At 40.2% G+C, this 19,081-nt stretch overlaps 1 protein-coding gene across 4 annotated transcripts in view; it reads left to right on the forward strand.

Annotated features, from left to right (window-relative positions):
- The window catches only part of ARHGAP15 (Rho GTPase activating protein 15), a 497,535-nt gene that overhangs the window by 84,788 nt on the left and 393,666 nt on the right, over positions 1–19,081 (forward strand). For all 4 annotated transcript variants that reach the window (XM_075933317.2, XM_075933318.2, XM_025191035.3 and 1 more), the window contains one exon: positions 3,672–3,759. In XM_075933317.2, coding sequence (XP_075789432.1) covers positions 3,672–3,759 — 88 coding nt within the window. The remainder of the gene's footprint in view (positions 1–3,671; positions 3,760–19,081) is intronic.

Raw genomic sequence — 19,081 nt, forward strand, 5'->3', positions numbered from 1 at the left:
TAATGTAGGCAACCAGAGTTGCAAATGAAGCCCGGGATTTGAATTTCCTGGGCTTCATTTGCATCTTGCCGGGCGCCGCCATTTTTAAATGTCTGCTAGTGCAGACTCCGTGCCGCACGGCTACACGCGGCATGGGCTAGGTAGTTCGGACTAGGAAGCCTAGTCCAAACTACCGTTACTCCTCGTTTCAAATCCTGGGCTTCATTTGCAACTCCGGTTGCCTACATTACCACCCTAGTTCCAACTAGTGTGGTAGTGTAGACATACCCATAGTGATCAGGTAATATGTATGGGTATACAGAAAATAAAATTCAGCAGACAAATCAAAGTCCTTAGATGAAACTTAGCACATGGCATTAGGAAGCTGTGCTCATTAAAGATGTGTCTGGTTATTGAATTGATCTGTTTGTTCCTAGGCTACTATGAATCAGTCTCTCTTTGGTCAGGTGATCAGAGTGAGATAGGATGGCCTGTTCTTCTCCCTACTGCTTAGAAGTCAGAGACTGACCATTGACCCTTTTCTCCTCTCTTTGATGAATCAGTAAAACTTCCCAGGATATTTTTCTTCTGTGTCTCTGTCCACAACCCTGTCAAAGGGCTTGATGGGACTGGGAAGCGAGATTACTCATTATTATCACACATCTGTCTGTGGTTGTGAGACTAATTGAAGCTTAAAATTAATCTCTACAGTGGTAAAGGTACCTTACAATTTCTTACAGGTATTGTCTTATTGCAACCTGGCTCCTTGCCAGCTCTTTAAATAGCTCCCTTTCTGGCTTTGCCACAGCTCAGCCACCTCTTGCTGGAGCTGAACACACACTTACTTCCACCTTTTTCTCTTGATCCTTGCCTTAGCTGAGGCTATGTCTACACTGCCTTTTTTTTGCAGCAGAAGACATGCAACTTGTGCTCTCATTTGCATATCCTCTTCCAATCCTTTTTACGGAAGAGGTTTGCCGCTAGAAAGCCCCGTGTAGATGGGGCCATTTGTCAGAAAAAAACCCTTTTGCGCAAGATTTTGTAAACCTTATTTTTTGAGGAATAAGGGATCTTGAGCAAAAGGGGCTTTTTATGACAAATGACCCTGTCTACATGGGCTTTTTAGCAGCAAAACCTCTTCCGCAAAAAGGATCGGCTGAAGATATGCAAGTGAGAACATGATTTGCATATTTTCTGCTGCAAAAAAATGGCTGTGTAGACTTAGCCTGAGAGTGACACTTTCTGACTGGTTCTTCTGACTAGACTAGTGCTAGTTCGTGCTTTCATCTTGAGGTTTAATACTAATTCATGTTTGGTTTAATTATGAAACACACCCTGGATTGACACATGGGTGTGTGTGGGGAGGCAGGGGATGGAGGAAGATGGGGGGGGGGGGGGGAGAAAAGCTCCTACTGCCTCTAATGACCTTGCTGGGAAAGTAAAATACAAGGGGTGTCAAGAAAAATCACCCATTATTGCTCATTGATCTTCTAGCAGGGGCTGTAGAAAGGACATTCATTGTGAAAACCCTCCAGTAATAAAGGAGCTGAAAGTAAGATTTGGCTGGAGAACCCTTCCCCTTGGATTATACTGGTAGTCAAATTTCAAACCTTGCTAATGACAGACCGTTACGGTTACTGCCACATAAGGATATTGTGAGGATTAGTTACCAGAACTTGTTGAAGTGTTTATTACATACAATGTTCTATATCTTCAGCTATTGTGAATTAGCATAATTTACAGCAGCTGAGGGCTGGGCCCAATATTCATTGGCTGTTTGAGTAGAAGCTCCTAAATCACTTATACATGAGTTCCATTGACTTTTAGTGGTATTTGTGCTCCTGTGTTACTTTGGAAAATCCAACTCTTAGCCTGTTAGCAAGTCTTCACAAAGGATCCACAAAGGATTTCTTCAAATATGTTTGCTTTTGGTAAATATTCACCAAATAAGATGGGTGAATAATTTTCATTTTTGGGTGTTTCATGTATTGTTGCCTTTGGATATTTGGTTTTGCTCATCATTTTTATAGTCTTGATGGTCACTAATATGCATGGAGTCAAATCCCAGCTGTATTAATGTCAGTGAGAGTTTTTTCTTTGATTTCAGTTGGGCCAGGATTTCACCCAGGATACTCTTTCTGGGTATGTCTACACCAGCTCATTAATTCAAGCTAGGTAGGCAAATCAGGGAACCGGAGTTGCAAATGAAGCCCAGGATTTAAATATCCTGGGCTTTATTTGCATGTTCCCATCCGGCTGCCATTTTTAAATCCCCCTTAGTCCAAACGAACTGCCTGTGGCTACACGCAGCAGTTTAAAGTTAATCTGAACTAAGTTCTTAGTTCAGATTAACTGTTACTCCTCGTGGAGTAGTTGGCCCACCTGCAGTCCCTCATCCACAGTCTTGACGACAAGCACCAGGAGCAGGCTGCTGACCTAGAGAAGTGCCAGACCCAGCTGGATCCAGCGTGTGCAGGACACAGAAGGAGGCTGAGCTGCTCTGTCTTCCCCTCCTGCCCGCAATCTCAGTGCCTCTTCAGGAAAATGGCAGGTGACAGTTGGGTGTTCTGTCACTTGAGGGCAGGGGTAAACCATTTGCAGAACTGCAGGCAGGTGGTCTTCTACATGCAGAGGTTCTGGAGCCACTTCTGATTGTCCAATCACTGCATGTGATCCCACTAGGGAACTGGTCTCCCTCCACCAGAAGTGGTGTTTGACAGTGTCCAAGGGGTTTAAGGGCATTTGCAGCACTGGAGAACCAGGGCCTGTGTGAAGGGGTCCTCTTGTTTGGGCAGGTCATCATCTTGCTGGAGCAGCATGTGGGCAGTCTGGATGAACTGCACCATGAAGCACAGCACAAGACCTGTGAGCATGGTATTGCTTTGCATCAGGTCCAGCTCTGTGCTGTGGCATCCACAAGGGCAATCAAAACATACTGCATTAGTTTGGTGTTCCATGAGGGGGTAGGCAGTGGAGTATGGGCATGTGAGACATTGCCATAGAGAGGTGCTCCTGAGAGCACATGTCTCAGCTTTCCTGACCAGGCAGCCTCCCTCCCAGTGTCCTTCCCGGAGTGCTTCCAGGGGCTCTAAGTCCAAGGCAGGCTCCAATCAGTGTCGACGCGCTATTTCAAAATAATTCTAAGCTACCGATGCTCCCCCATAGTGTGGACACGGTATTTTGACTTTGTTATTTTGGAAGTTATTATTTTGATTTTACTTATTTTGAAATTATTTCCTAGTATAGACATGTCCTTAAATACTAATTGTCAAATGGTGCCTAATCATATAACCCCTGATGCAGTAAAATATTTAAGCACATGTGAACTTTTAGCATGTGAATAGCACCATTGATTTCAACTAGGCTATTCCTTTGGTTAACGTTGTGCATGTGCTTAAGTGCTTTGATGGCTAGGAGCCATGCTGGACTTTAAATGAGAATTAAAGGGATTGAGCCTCCAAACCCATTGGACCGAAGTCAGACATGGCGTAAACAGATGCAACTCCGTTAACATCAACAAAAGTGCACTGGTTGACAGTGTGTGAATTTGTACTATTTTCATTTCTAAAAAAATATTAGCATCTATGTAAACAAATATAGAGTGTTATGATACAGTAAGTTAATTCAGTCTTTCTCAACAAAGATAGCTCTTACTTAATTCATCCATTAATGAATTTATTTGCTTTTTTAAGGAAAAACTGGTCAACTTCTTGGATTGTTCTTGCTGGTGGGAAAATAGAATTCTACAAAGAATCCAAACAACCAGCACTGGCCAACCTGGTAGGCAATTATCTATCTTATTGTGCTCATCTTTTCATAAGTAGAAAGTTTGACATAATTTTAAAACACATAAATCAGACTAAGTAGCAAACCATTAAACATCTGAGAACAGCTGTAAGAAAATGACTCAATACGCTTTTAATCAGGTGGAGAGTCAAGGAAGGAATACAACTGAGCATGTCTTTTATTAAGAGGTGCATTTTGAGAATAATTACAAAGTGAGACGGATGGTAAGTGACTATGCGGTAATGTGAAGGTAACACTTTAAATTAAGGTGCCATTTACAAATGCTTTATTCTTATTTATGAAATGATCACTAAATGCAACTACTTCCTCAAATAATGTATTATAAAGAATGTTATAAAATGCATTAGTAATAAATGCTTAACAGATGATGCGATGAGAATCTGTTGCAAAGGATATTATCAGATGTAAATTGTATTAAACCATGTGTGTACATCTTTAATACATGAATTTCAGTTGTTATCCAGCATGCTATAAAGTGGCTTATGCATTAATAAATAATAATTAACTATTTATAAATGGCACCTTAATAAAGGGTGTTACCAAAGGGGAAAACACTGTAAGTTAGCAAAGTGATTTTTTATCATACTATAGATGTGACACCTACCCTATCCAACTAACCTTCCAGAACATTTCTTATGACTCTTTCTAATATGGGTAATGCAATTTCTGTAGTGGTAGTTACTACAAAGTGAAATTTGCAGTACCTTTTTATTGTGCCCCAAGGAGAGGCCACTGATCTTAATTTTCAGCGATGTGACAGTTACATTGCACAAGTAATGGCGGTATGTATCCCTTCAGTACTAGTGGAGTCTGAGCCTACAGACCTTCCTATCTGCTCCAGAAAGAGAAGTCAGTAAGTGTATGGAACTGTGGACAGAAGAGGAATGGTTTGACAGAGCCCTGTTGTGAAAGGTTCCCAAGGCATGATCAAACCTGCCATACCATGTTGAAATGATGAGTGACCAAGAAGGTGCATTCTTTGGCAGGAGTCACAAACAATAAACTAATTTGTATGTGGCAGGTGATGAAAAGGGATTTTTTTTAAGTTGTATGCTCTTAAACCACCAATATTGTTTACCATAACCTCTTACTTAATGGATACCCTTCCCTGGCCAGCCTTGTCTACATATGCAAAGGGGGTTTTGTTTAAAAAAAATAGTAAAAAGAAAGGGAACACCTGGCTCATTTTGATCATTTCAATAGCTTTTTATACTGAAATGCCTGGATGTTTCAGAAGCTAAGCAGATGATCATTATGCCTATATTAAAATTTATTAGGAATACTGTGCATAGGATCATGTTGTGTTATAAGATAGAAAATTATATTGGTTTAATTAAAGTGATTTGTTTTTAAAAACTCTTTTGTTAGCATGTGTTTTGGGGCTGTCATCTGAGACCTGCACCTGTTAGATAACTGTCCACATCAATCCCAGAATTGGCACCAACTGATACCTTTGATGGGAGTCTCTACAGAGTGGTCAAAGATTAAATGGGTTGTTGTCTCACATCTGCAGATTATCCCTCCATGTCACAGTTACAACTCCCTGTGCTGAACTAGATAGAGGTTGTCAGCCTGATGACTTTCACAAGCAATACAATAGAGCCCCCAAGGTAAATCCAGATTTAAAGTGGTACTGGTGAAGCATCCTCACTGAGAAACTTTGCCCCTGATGATGCCACCACAACTCCATATACATTTGCTAACTCAGAGCCTCCCTATATTGGCTGTGTCATTATGCACAGACAGAAACTTGAGCCCTTTAGGGAGAATAAGAGATACATCTTTGTTTCACCTCAATCTCATCTGTTGTTGGGATGATCCCTTACCCGGATGATTTTGATTCTACCAAGAGATACAGGCTATGGGATAAGTCTCTTCCATTATGTCTACTATCTGCCATTTTTTTCTCCCATGGAGATACTGGCACTTCCAGTTGAACCAGATCTGTCCTTTTTTGACATCTGGAGACTCTGAGATACTGGAGGAATTGTCATCCCTGCCTCTAAGAAAGATCCATCCAGGCAGGAGATTGAAAATCTACTGATACCAACCTGCACCCAGAATCTGCCCTTGGGACTGACTATACTCATACCTTGGTGATCTCCACAACCTACCTTCAAATTGGCCTTACTGGGAATCATGAGACCCATAGATATGATTCCCCAGGTCAGTGTGATCTAATATGGAATCATTCTACCCCATGGAAGAATGAAAAGAGTGTCATAAGGAGGAGGAAGAAAACTTGTTCATCTTGGCCTCTGAGGATAGAACAAGAAGCAATGGGCTTAAACTGCAGCAAGAGAGGTTTAGGTTGGACATTAGGAAAAAGTTCCTAACTGTCAGGTTAGTCAAACACTGGGATAAATTGCCCAGGGAGGTTGTGGCATATCTATCTCTGGAGATATTTAAGAGTAGGTTAGAGAAATGTCTATCAGGGATGGTCTAGACAGTATTTGGTCCTGCCATGAGGGCAGGGGACTGGACTCGATGACCTCTCGAGGTCCCTTCCAGTCCTAGTATTCTTTGATTCTACGATACCCCTCTCCTCTAAGATAGCACCAAAGCATCCTTCTGATCCAAGAGTAGAAAGACTGTGAGCTGGATCAGGCATTTCAACTGGTACTACAAGACTATCTTTCTTGTCTCTGAATGAAGCAGTTGCCCCAGCTGTGCCATCCATTCTTCATGATAACAAGCAACTTCAAGAGCAGCCACACAGTGGAGTTTCTATTTGCCCATTCTCCACCAAACTTGCTAGTTTTGTTAGTCTTTAAGGTGCCACTTGACTCCTTGTTATTTTTGGTGATACAGACTAACACAGTTACCTCTCTGAAACCTGTCATTGATAGAGAAGTAGATATCACAGAGGACAAACAATAAGAAGTATAGATTTCACAGTCCCATCTATTGAATAAGTGATTCCTTGCCAGATTAAAGGCTGTCGAACAAACTTTTCTTTCAGGATCTTCAGATCTGTTGCTTTATAAGGTAATGGTGGGTCCTATTAGAATCGTAGAATCCTAGAACTTGAAGGGACCTCAAGAGGTCATCAAGTCTGATCCCCTGCCCTCACGGCAGGACAAAGCACTGTCTAGATCATCTCTGATAGGTATCTGTCTAACCTGATCTGAAATATTCACAACACCCCTAGGCTACGTCTACACTGGCCCCTCTTCCGGAAGGGGCATGTAAATTTCAGCAGTCGTCGTAGGGAAATCCGCGGGGGATTTAAATATCCCCCACGGCATTTAAATAAAAATGTCCGCCGCTTTTTTCCGGCTTTTAAAAAAGCCGGAAAAGAGCGTCTAGACTGGCCCCGATCCTCCGGAAAAAGTGCCCTTTTCCGGAGGCTCTTATTCTTACTTCAAAGTACTTCAAAGTAAGAATAAGAGCCTCCGGAAAAGGGCACTTTTTCCGGAGGATCGGGGCCAGTCTAGACGCTCTTTTCCGGCTTTTTTAAAAGCCGGAAAAAAGCGGCGGACATTTTTATTTAAATGCCGCGGGGGATATTTAAATCCCCCGCGGATTTCCCTACGACGACTGCTGAAATTTACATGCCCCTTCCGGAAGAGGGGCCAGTGTAGACGTAGCCCTAGACAATTTATTTCAGTGTTTAACCACCCTAACAGTTAGGAAGTTTTTCTTAATGTTAAACCTAAACCTCCCTTGCTGCAATTTAAACCCATTGTTTCTTGATCTATCCTCAGAGGCCAAGGAGAACATTTTTTTCTCCCTCCTCCTTGTAATACCTTTTTAGATACTTGAAAACTGCTATGACCGCTCTCAGCCTTCTCTTTTCTAAACTAAACTTTTCTAAATAAGCCCACTTCTTTAAATTTTTCCTCATACGTCATATTTTTGTTGCTCTTCTCTGAACCTTCTCCAATTTCTTCACATCTTTTTTGAACTGTGGTGCCCAGAACTGGACACAATACTGCAACTGAGGACTAATCAGCACAGAGTAGAGCGGAAGAATGACTACCTTATGTCTTGCTCACAACACTCCCGAAAGATTAATGTTTGCTTTTTTTTGCAACAGTGTCACATTGTTGACTCATGTTTAACTTGTCCACTGTGACTTCTAAATCCCTTTCAGTAATACTCCTTCCTAAACAATCACTTCCCATTAAGAATTTGTGAAACTGATTGTTCCTTCCTGAAGAAAATTTCTCCTTATTAAACTTCATCCTGTTTACCTCAGACCATTTCTCTAGTTTGTCCAGATCATTTTGAATTTTGAACCTATCCTCCAAAGCACTTGCAGCCCCTTCCAGGTTGGTATCATCTGCAAACTTAATAAACATATTCTCTGTGTCATCATCTAAATCATTGATGAAAATATTGAACAGAACTGGTCCCAAAACGGACCCCTGTGCAATTCCACTTGTTATGCCCTTCCAGGATGACTGTGAACAGATAATAACTACTCTCTGAGAATGATTATCCAGCCAGCTAGACACCCACCTTATAGTAGCCTATTAGGGCAGAAGCATCTCTGTAATATTGCATGGTTTTGATACAGAAAGTGGCTTCAGACTTCACAACAGGAAGCTTGGGAGTTGTGAATTACTGATGTCATCTACACCTAGTCTTCACACACACTACCTTTTGGTGGCCTTCTAGCACTCCTTTCATACATTTGGCATATGATAAGGTCCATTCTTTCTCTGGACCAATTCAGTGTTTTTAGTCTCAATCTAAAATTCTGTATTGTTATAATGACATCAATAGTAACATCCTGGGAAAAGAACACGTTGTTCACAGTGCTCAGTATCAAAGATTTGTACTTTCACATGGATAATGACTTTGTCCACAGAAGATTCCCTTAGTGTTATGGTGGACCCTGACAACTATCAATAAAGGTTCCTCTATTTGGTCTAGCAATTGTACTCACTACTAGAATCTGAGTATGAGTTACCCTCATTGTCTTTAAATAGGCCAGGCAATTCTAGTTACCAAAACTCCAGTGAATGGCATCCCATCTGCCAATTACTATCTTGTCCATTCTGAATCTCTTGATTCTGCAGTATGAGCCAAGAACCACAACCATGAGACACTTCATCTTATAGCTTGGTATTTGGAATATTCCTGATATAAAGCTCTGAAAACCATTCTTAATAGTACAAAGGATTCCTTTAGAAGAAATTGCCTTAGCCAAATGGGAACATTTCCTTATCTGGGTTCAGCAAAAGCATATGTCTCCAGAAGTAGCAGATGTTACTGATGTTTTAGACTTCTTACTCTCAAGACAACAGGTCTTTCCCTTATCTTACTACTCATGCTTCTGGTGGCAATCAGAAGGGCTGTGTCTAGACTGGCAAGTTTTTCCGCAAAAGCACGTACTTTTGCGGAAAAACTTGCCAGCTGTCTACACTGGCCGCTTGAATTTCCGCAAGAACACTGACGATCTCATGTACGATTGTCAGTGTTCTTGCAGAAATACTATGCTGCTCCCATTCGGGCAAAATCCCTCTTGCACAAATGCTTTTGTACAAGAGGACCAGTGTAGACAACACGGTATTGTTTTGCGCAAAAAAGCCCCAATGGCGAAAATGGCAATTGGGGCTTTCTTGTGCAAAACTGCATCTACATTGGCACAGACGCTTTTCTGCAAAAAGTGCTTTTGGGGAAAAGCATCCGTGCCAATCTAGACGCTCTTTTCCGCAAATGCTTTTAACGGAAAATCTTTTCCATTAAAAGCTTTTGCAAAAAATCATGCCAGTCTAGACGTAGCCAAGGTGTCTTCCACCACTGGGTGATTAATCAATCTTTATATACAAAGTAATATACTCCAGATTCTGGATCAAAGCCTTTTTACCAGTAAAGGAACATACTTCTCCCTGGAACCTTACCGTACTACTTTTGGCACTCACTCATTTGTTAAACTGCTAACTACATGTTCCAGATCTCAGCCATCAATGAAAATTACCTTCCTTGTCACCATCACTTCACCCAGAAGGGCAGGTGAATTTGGGGCACTAGTGGCTGATCCACCATACACAATATTCCTTAAGGGAAAAAGTGTGGCTACAAATATATCTGAAATTATCACCTATTATAGTATTTATATATCATATAAACCTTCCTCCCCCCCCCAAATGCTTCTACTTAGAATAAAAGGCTACATTCCCTCAATTTAAGGTGATCATTGCATTTTACCTGCAGAGAATGAAATGATCAGAAAGCCATCTAAACTGTTGGCTGCCATAGCAGAACAAGTCTGAAGTCAAGTGACAGCCTCTCAGAGGATCTGTAAGTTGATCTCTGGCTGAATCCTACTCTATCAATTGACAAAGCTCCCTTCCACACACGGGTAAGGGCACAACAGGCCGCAGTGGCATCAATTCATTGACATTTTCAAGACAGCTACATAGAGTTGCATCCACACATTCATGAGAGATTATGCCTGGTTCCAATAATCCTCTGCTGACACATCCTTTGGGGCAGAGTTCTGCTTGTCAGACACCTATAGTGGAATACATATAGGGAACCAGGATTTGAAGAAAGGAAAGCTCATAGACTCATAGACTCATAGACTCCAAGGTCAGAAGGGACCATTATGATCATCTAGTCTGATCCCCTGCACAGTGCAGGCCACAAAATCTCACCCACCCCTCCTAGAATAATCCTCTCACCTATATCTCAGATATTGAAGCCTTCAAATACTTTGAAGACCCCAAGATGCAGAGATCCTCTAGCTGTGATCTGTACCCCATGCTACAGAGGAAGGCGAAAAACTTCCAGGGCCTCTGCCAATCTACCCTGGAGGAAAATTCCTTCCCGACCCCAAATATGGCAATCAGCTAAACCCTGAGCATGTGGGCAAGACTCATCAGCCAGACACCCAGAAAGTTCTCTATAGTAACTCCTATCATCCCTCCATTGACCTATTTCCCACTGATAATGAATGGTCAATTAGATACCAAGATCCTGTTATCTCATCAAACCATCCCCTTCATAAACCCATCTAGTTTAATCTTGAAACCAGATAGATCTTTTGCCCCCACTACTTCCCTTGGAAGGCCGTTCCAGAACTTCACTCCTCTAATGGTTAGAAACCTTCATCTAATCTCAAGTCTAAACTTCCTACTAGCCAGCTTATATCCATTTGTTCTTGTGTCCACATTGGTATTAAACTTAAATAATACCTCTCCCTCCCTGGTATTTATCCCTCTAATATATTTAAAAAGTGCAATCATGTCCCCCCTCAGCCTTCTTTTGGTTAAAGTAAACAAGCCAAGCTCCTTGAGTTTCCTTTCATAAGATAGGTTTTCCATTCCTCGGATCATCCTAGTGGCCCTTCTTTGTACCTGTTCCAGTTTGAATTCATCCTTCTTAAACATGGGAGACCAGAACTGCAATAAATTAAGTAACTGTTACTTTCAGATGTGTGGTTCCTAACTGTATTCTGCTACCTGCCCATGTCTCCCTCTGTTTTGGATAATATATTTGAATTCATGATAGAGAAGGAACTGAACAGATGATTGGTCTACCATATCCTTTATGTTCTTGAAATAAAGAATGAAGAGAGCAGATGCATGTACTCAGACCAATGAACACGGCTTGCAAGAACTCTCTGCTCTCAGAAGCATGGAGTACAAGTGTTCCACAGTGGAATACAGATAGAGACCACACATTTTCAAAGAACTCACCATATAAAGGAATCCAATGCATCAGGGAAGGGCAGACAAATAAACAGTGGCAATTTTTTAAAGTGCTTCTACACAAATGCTAGGAGTCTGACTAATAAGATGGGTGAACTAGAGTACCTCATATTAAAGGAGGAGATTGACATAATAGGCATCACTGAAACCTGGTGGAATGAGGAAAATCTGCGGGACACAATCATACCGGGATATAATCGGAAGGATAGAGCAGGCCGTGTGGGTGGTGGAGTGGCACTGTATGTGAAAGATAACATAGAATCAAATGAAATACAAATATTAAATGAATCAACATGTTCAATAGAATCACTATGGATAGTAATTCCATGCTACATTAATAAGAATTTAGCAGTTGGGATATATTATCAACCACCTCACCATGACAGTGATACTGACATTGCAATGCTAAGGGAGATTAGAGAGGCTACCAAAATAAAGAACTCTATAATAGTGGAGGATTTTAATTATCCCCATATTGACTGGGTACATGTCACCTCAGGCAGAGAAGCAGAGATAAAATTTCTCAATGGCTTAAATGACTGCTTCTTGGATCAGCTGGTACAGGAACCCACAAGGGGAGAGGCAATTCTCGATTTAGTCCTGAATGGCGCACAGAATCCGGTCCAGGAGATAAATATTACAGAACCACTTGGGAATAGTGACCATAATATAATAACATTTAACATTCCTGTGGTGGGAAGAACACCTCAGAAGTCCAGCACTCTGGCATTTAATTTCAAAAAGGGGAATTATACAAAAATGAGGAGGTTAGTTAAACGGAAATTAAAAGGCACAGTGACTAGAGCCAAATCCCTGCAAGGTGCATGGAAACTTTTTAAAGACACCATAAAAGAGGCCCAAATTAAAAAACACAGTAAGAGACCTAAAAAAGAGTCATTGTGGCTTAACCAACATGTAAAAGAAGCAGTGAGGGACAAAAAGGCATCTTTCAAGAAGTGGAAGTCTAATCCTAGTGAGATAAATAGAAAGGAACATAAAAACTGTAAATCAAATGTAAACATGTAATAAGAAAAGCAAAAAAAGATTTTGAGGAGCAGCTAGACAAAAACTCAAAAAACAATAGCAAAATGTTTTTTAAGTACATTAGAAGCCGGAAGCCTGCTAAAAAACCAGTGGTCCCCTAGACAATCAAGATACAAAAGGAGCAATCAAGGACGATAAAACCATTGTGGAGAAACTAAATGATTTCTTTGCTTCAGTCTTCATGGCTGAGGACGTTAGGGAGATTCCCAAATCTGCACCGTCCTTTGTGGGTGATGAATCTAAGGAACTGTCCTGGATTGAAGTGTCATTAGAGGAGGTTTTGGATCAAAAATAGAAAAACTTAACGTTAACAAATCACTGGAACCAGATGGCATTCATCCAAAGGTTCTAAAAGAACTCAAATGGGAAATGGCAGAACTATTATCTGTGGTTTGTAACCTATCCTTTAAATCAGCTTCCGTACCTAATGACTGGAAGATAGCTAACGTGACACCAATATTGAAAAAGGGCTCTAGAGGTGATCCTGGCAAATACAGACTGGTAAGTCTAACTTCAGTACCAGGCAAATTAGTCGAAACAATAGTAAAGAATAAAATTGTCAGGCACATAGAAGAACATAATTTGTGTGACAAAAGTCAACATGGTTTCTGTAAAGGGAAATCATGTCTTATTAATCTATTAGAGTTCTTTGAAGGGGTTAACAAACATGCAGAAAATGGGGATCTAGTAGATATAGTATACTTAGATTTTCAGAAAGCCTTTGATAAGGCCTCTCACCAAAGGCTCTTGTATAAATTACATTGTCATGGGATAAGAGGAAAGGTCCTTTCATGGATTGAGAACTGATTAAAAGACCGGAAACAAAGGGTAGGAATATATTGTAAATTTTCGGAATGGAGAGGGGTAATTAGTGGTGTCCCCTACGGGTCAGTCCTGAGAACAATCCTGTTCAACTTATTCATAAATGATCTGGAGAAAGGGGTAAGCAGTGAGGTGGTAAAGTTTGTGGATGAAAATAAACTGTTTAACATAGTCAAGACAGAAGCAGACTGTGAAGAACTTCAAAAAGATCTCACAAAACTGAGTGGGCAACAAAATGGCAAATGAAATTTAATGTGGATAAATGTCAAGTAATGCACATTGGAAAAAATAACCCCAACTATACGTACAGTATGATGGGGGCTAATTTGGCTATGACAAATCAGGAAAGAGATCTTGGTGTTATTGTGGATAGTTCTCTGAAAACTTCCACGCAGTGTGCAGTGGCGGTCAAAAAGGCAAATAGGATGTTAAGATTTATTAAGAAAGGGATAGAAAATAAGCAACAGAATATTTTACTGCCCTTGTATAAAACTATGGTACGCCCACATCTTGAATACTTTGTACAGATATGGTCTCCTCACCTCAAAAAAGATATTTTGGTCTTGGAAAGGGTTCAGAAAAGGGTAACTACAATGATTAGAGGTTTGGAACGGGTGCCATATGAAGAGAGGCTAAAGCAACTGGGACTTTTCAGTTTAGAAAAAAAGAGACTGAGGGGGGATATGATAGAGGTATATAAAATCATGAGTGGTGTGGAGAGAGTGAATAAAGAAAAAAATATTTATTAGTTTCCGTAATAGAAGAACTAGAGGACACCAAATGAAATTCATGGGTAGCAGGTTTAAAACTAATAAAAGAAAGTACTTCTTCACCCAGCGCATAGTCAACCTGTGGAACTCCTTACCAAAGGAGGCTGTGAAGGCTAGGACCATAACAGAGTTTAAAGAGAAGCTAGATAATTTCATGGGGTTTGTCTACACTACCACCCTAGTTCGAACTAGGAGTACTAAGTGGAACGAGGAGTAACGGTAGTTCGGAATAGGAAGCCTAACCCGAACTACCTAGTCCGTGCCGCGTTTAGCCGCGGGGCACGGAGTCCGCACTAGCGGACATTTAAAAATGGCGGCGCCCGGCAAGATGCAAATGAAGCCCGGGAAATTCAAATCCCGGGCTTCATTTGCAACTCCGGTTGCCTACATTACCACCCTAGTTCGAACTAGGGTGGTAGTGTAGACATACCCATGGAGTTTAGGTCCATAAAAGGCTATTAGCCAGGGGATAGAAATGGTGTTCCTGGCCTCTGTTTATGAGAGTCTGGAGATGGATGGCACAAGACAAATCGCTTGATCATTGTTTTCGGTCCATCCGCTTTGGGGCACCTGGCACTGGCCACTGTCGGCAGACAGGCTACTGGGCTAGATGGACCTTTGGTCTGACCCAGTACAGCCATTCTTATGTTCGTAAGATAAGTAACTTCTCTTTTCCACTGATTGGAATTCATACAGTATTGCCCACAATTGAGGATGCTCAGCTACTTTCAGGAAGGACTCCCACAACTTATAGATTCAGGCCCCAAACACTTATTCTTGCACCCATTCTACTAAAAAGCAAAACTTCCATTGAATTAATTTGTACTGGATCCGGCCTGAAATTTCAAATATGAGAGAAAATTTATCTTTGGGTTTACCAGCTATTTAAATTACACCTAGTAGTGGTGGATTTCATGAATGTCACGAGCTGCTCGAGTCACTCCTGGCACAGCTTAGGCAGGGAAAGAAACTGTGCTTGTATGCTACCATTTCGTCTTCCATGATCTAATGCCTCCCAGGGTGCTGAGGCCAGACCTAGTAACATGTAAAGGCCCCACCCGCCTCATTCTCTGCCTATCCACAGGCTTGTGCTCGGATGGAGAACCCTTCCACCAGATGAGGTTTGTTAGAATGTATTATGTATACTCCAGCACCACCTTCTCCAAGCCCCATCACATCTCCTCCAGGCCCTCAGGAGGCTTCCTTTCTCTCTGCATGCCAGTGGACTTAGAGACTTGAGTAAAAGCAACATATCCTAGTTCATGTCAGCTCAAGATTCCCCCACACTGGCAGAATTTCCATCAACTCCTGTTGGGGTAGTTTAGTGAGTGGTATGAAGGAACTTTATCAAAGAATGAAGATCTGATCCAAATCTAAAGCTAACTCAGTTTAAATGAGAAATAAGTACATCATATGCATGTTCAGGGTCAGTGAAATAATATTCTCATTCTTATATTTTTATCTTTCTTACCTTTTTAAATAAAAGGTCACATTTGGCAGAGTAACCAATATGGGCCCATGCTTAAACTGAGAAACCTTTTACCGTAACTTTCCAGATCCTGGCCCTATCATCTCCTTTCTGTTTGCTGGCCTTCCTCATTTTGTCATATCTCATGTTAGGACAAATAGCCTGCACATTTCAACACATGTTCCCTCTGACCTGACCATAGCCCTATTGTCCTCTCACTTAGATTAAGCTTCCTCTCCCATAAATGTCTTTTAGGTGGTGAGGCTATGAAAGCAGGAACTAAATTACAGACATGAATTAATGTTGCTCTATGTTTGGCTGTTTTGGGGACAAAACAAAAGTGTGCTAGACTTTGGCTTTTAGGAAATTAATCTGAAATTTCAGTAATAAATCACAATTTTGGAATGCAGATTGAGCTTTCTTTTTTGCCATTCTGTCAAATATTTTCATAAAACATGAAGAGTCAACGGCTTTCACTGCTAATTATGTCATCATCCAACCTGTCAAACCCAAATTTAATACATTAGAGAAGTTCTTGCTCAAATTACATAAATCCAGGCAAGCTGGTTCTATCTGATGCATCTAATGCAATGTTTGTGTTTTAAACCCATTCACCCTGCTATAATTTTGATAGCTAAAAAGGAATCATACAAGGAAGTTTGCTAAGAATCATTTGTTTACTGTTACTGTTATTTTTCAAATATTGTTTATTTCGGCAAAGGGGGAACTCAACCATTAATTAAATAATGCAATAAAGCCAACGTTCATTCATTCTTGTATGAATTTAATAACATAGCAATTTTATTTATAACAGGAAAATGATGTGATTTAACAAAAAGATAAATACTGTGTTGGATTATAAGGTTATTAATTCATTAATTCTTGAGTACTGTATATAAAGTTAAAATTTAAAATAACGATGAATCATTATAAAAAGAACAATACTTCACTGTATAGCCACTTAGGCAACATGGGGGGGAGGTGGAAGGGGAATTAAATCACATACATATATTCCTTCTCTTATTGCTGAAGAGTAATATTTTTTGGCAATTTAAAATATATTTTCCATAGTTTTTAATAATATTCTAATTCACAGAATTAATTATACCTATATTCATACATTTTAACTGGGTTATTCCTTGTTTTTGTATCCCTATGATAGACGTAGAATCTGATCCCAGTTAAGCCGATAATAAAATTGTTGACTTCAACAAGAGATGTATTGGGTTCACAGTTCTTTTCAGGACTGTGATGGCAAGTGGCCCCAGTGCTGGATTTACACACAAGGGGCTCGTCTACACTGGCCCCTTTTCCGGAAGGGGCATGTAAATTTCACCTATCGTAGTAGGGAAATCCGCGGGGGATTTAAATATCCCCCGCGGCATTTAAATAAAAATGTCCGCCGCTTTTTTCCGGCTTTTAAAAAAGCCAGAAAAGAGCGTCTACACTGGCCCCGATCCTCCGAAAAAAGCGCCCTTTTCCGGAGGCTCTTATTCCTACTTCAAAGTGTGTCTATACTGGCAAGTTTTTCCACAAAATCATCTGATTTTGTGGAAAAACTTGCCAGCTGTCTACACTGGCCGCTTGAATTTCCGGAAAAGCACTGACGATCTCATGTAAGATCGTCAGTGCTTTTCCAGAAATACTATGCTGCTCCCGTTTGGGCAAAAGTCTTTTTCCAAAAGACTTTTGCACAAAAGGGCCAGTGTAAACAGCACAGTAGTGTTTTCTGCAAAAAAGCCCCGATCGCGAAAATGGCGAGCGGGGTTTTTTTGTGGCACCCTATCATTCTAGGCGTGCTTTGCCGAAAATGCTTTTAATGGAAAACTTTTCCATTAAAAGCATTTTCGGAAAATCATGCCAGTCTAGATGTAGCCAAGCTGAATAAACTTCCTTCTAGGGACTCAGATTACAGGGGTCTCTAAATACAAAAAAATACTAAATGTCATGTTTTGATAATGCTAAGGAGCTTCTTAAACTTGACATACCTTAGGGCCTCAGTATGTCTTAATCCAGCCCTGTGTGTCCCCATTATTAGTATTATTTAGGAAAAAAAATTAGTATAAAACATAGAAGGAAAGATTGAGAGATATGTGTTTTAAAAACTGTTAAAATATTAATAAACATATAAAGGAAATGCAATGATTTCATAAATTTATATCCTAGTTTGATTGTTTCTAATAAAAATTTTGTTTCAGATCACTTTATAAAAGTCACAAAATCTGTTTTATGTTTTTTGTATTTTAAATTGATTACATGATCAAAATGGATCATAGCTCCATAATCTATTTTCTGCTTATCTTAGGAAGTCTAGAATTCCCTAAATAAAATTCTGTTTCCAAATACAGTATTTGTAATTTTTACTGAGAAAGATGAGTGCAGTTTATTTGAAGAGTTTATTGAGCTGAGGATATTTAGCACATGCACAGGAAGATTTCATTGTAACAGACACTTATATCAATTCACAGCATAAGCCCCACCAGCAACATTGATATAACATACTTGGTCTGACTGAAAAGCATAAGGCAAGGACATTAAATATTGGGTCCTCTCATGGTAGACTTAATTCACTCATTTACAAGATGTGTGTGTTATGCCTACAATTAAGAATCGAACTGTGGATCGCACACCACATAAGACAACATGAGGCCATATTGTACTTTCATACATATTCATGTGTAACCAACCCATACACTTACTGCGTGTGATTCACTGACCCATGTAGTGACATTTAGACCATTTGTAACTGTAGAGGCTCATGCACTAAGCCCCAAAGGTCCCAGGTTTGGTTCTGCCTGTGGGCCTTACACATGGACTTCATGTACATTTAAATAGGGCCACATGTGCATACTAGACATCCATTTTTAGTAATCATAATATCTAGCTCTAAAATAGTGTATTTCATCCAGAAAATTCAAAGCATTAATCAGAGGAGGTCAGTATCATTGTCTCCATTTTACAGATAGGGAAATGGAGGGAGAAATTAAGTTACTTTTCCATGTTTACCCATCAAGCAAGAGGTAAGGCTGGAAATAGAACCAAAGTTTTATTTATTGCCGTCCATTACACTACTCTGCTTCCCCTTACTTAGGAACCATTAGAATTGCAACATTACAAGAAAGTTATGATTGAATGTAAATGTACTGGCTTTTGTAGGCTTAAAGCAAGTTTAAAGCTCATACCCCAGCAGCTATAATTCTTACTTTTCATTCCAGGAAATTTCCTATCTCTGATTATAAATTATGAAAAAAATCTGACTTTTTGGATCTGCAGTAATGACCCCTACATTTAAAGACACTAAATTCATTCCTCATATGAGAATATTTTCCAGTTCAAATGATGGCTAGTAAAGAGTCATGTATCGGAAGCAGAAGACTAACTTTCTTTCAAATATCTTTTCCCAAGCCTGCCACCTGTCCCACATATATGAGAAGGGGACAAGAGAATCTATCACTCCTTATTCATTGCTTATTTCAAAGCTGAAATTGAATAAACACCAGAATTCAACATGATAAAGAATAAACAGC

Source organism: Pelodiscus sinensis, chromosome 7 (genome assembly GCF_052426305.1).
Source record: "Pelodiscus sinensis isolate ZL-2025 chromosome 7, ASM5242630v1, whole genome shotgun sequence".
Taxonomy (NCBI): domain Eukaryota; kingdom Metazoa; phylum Chordata; order Testudines; family Trionychidae; genus Pelodiscus; species Pelodiscus sinensis.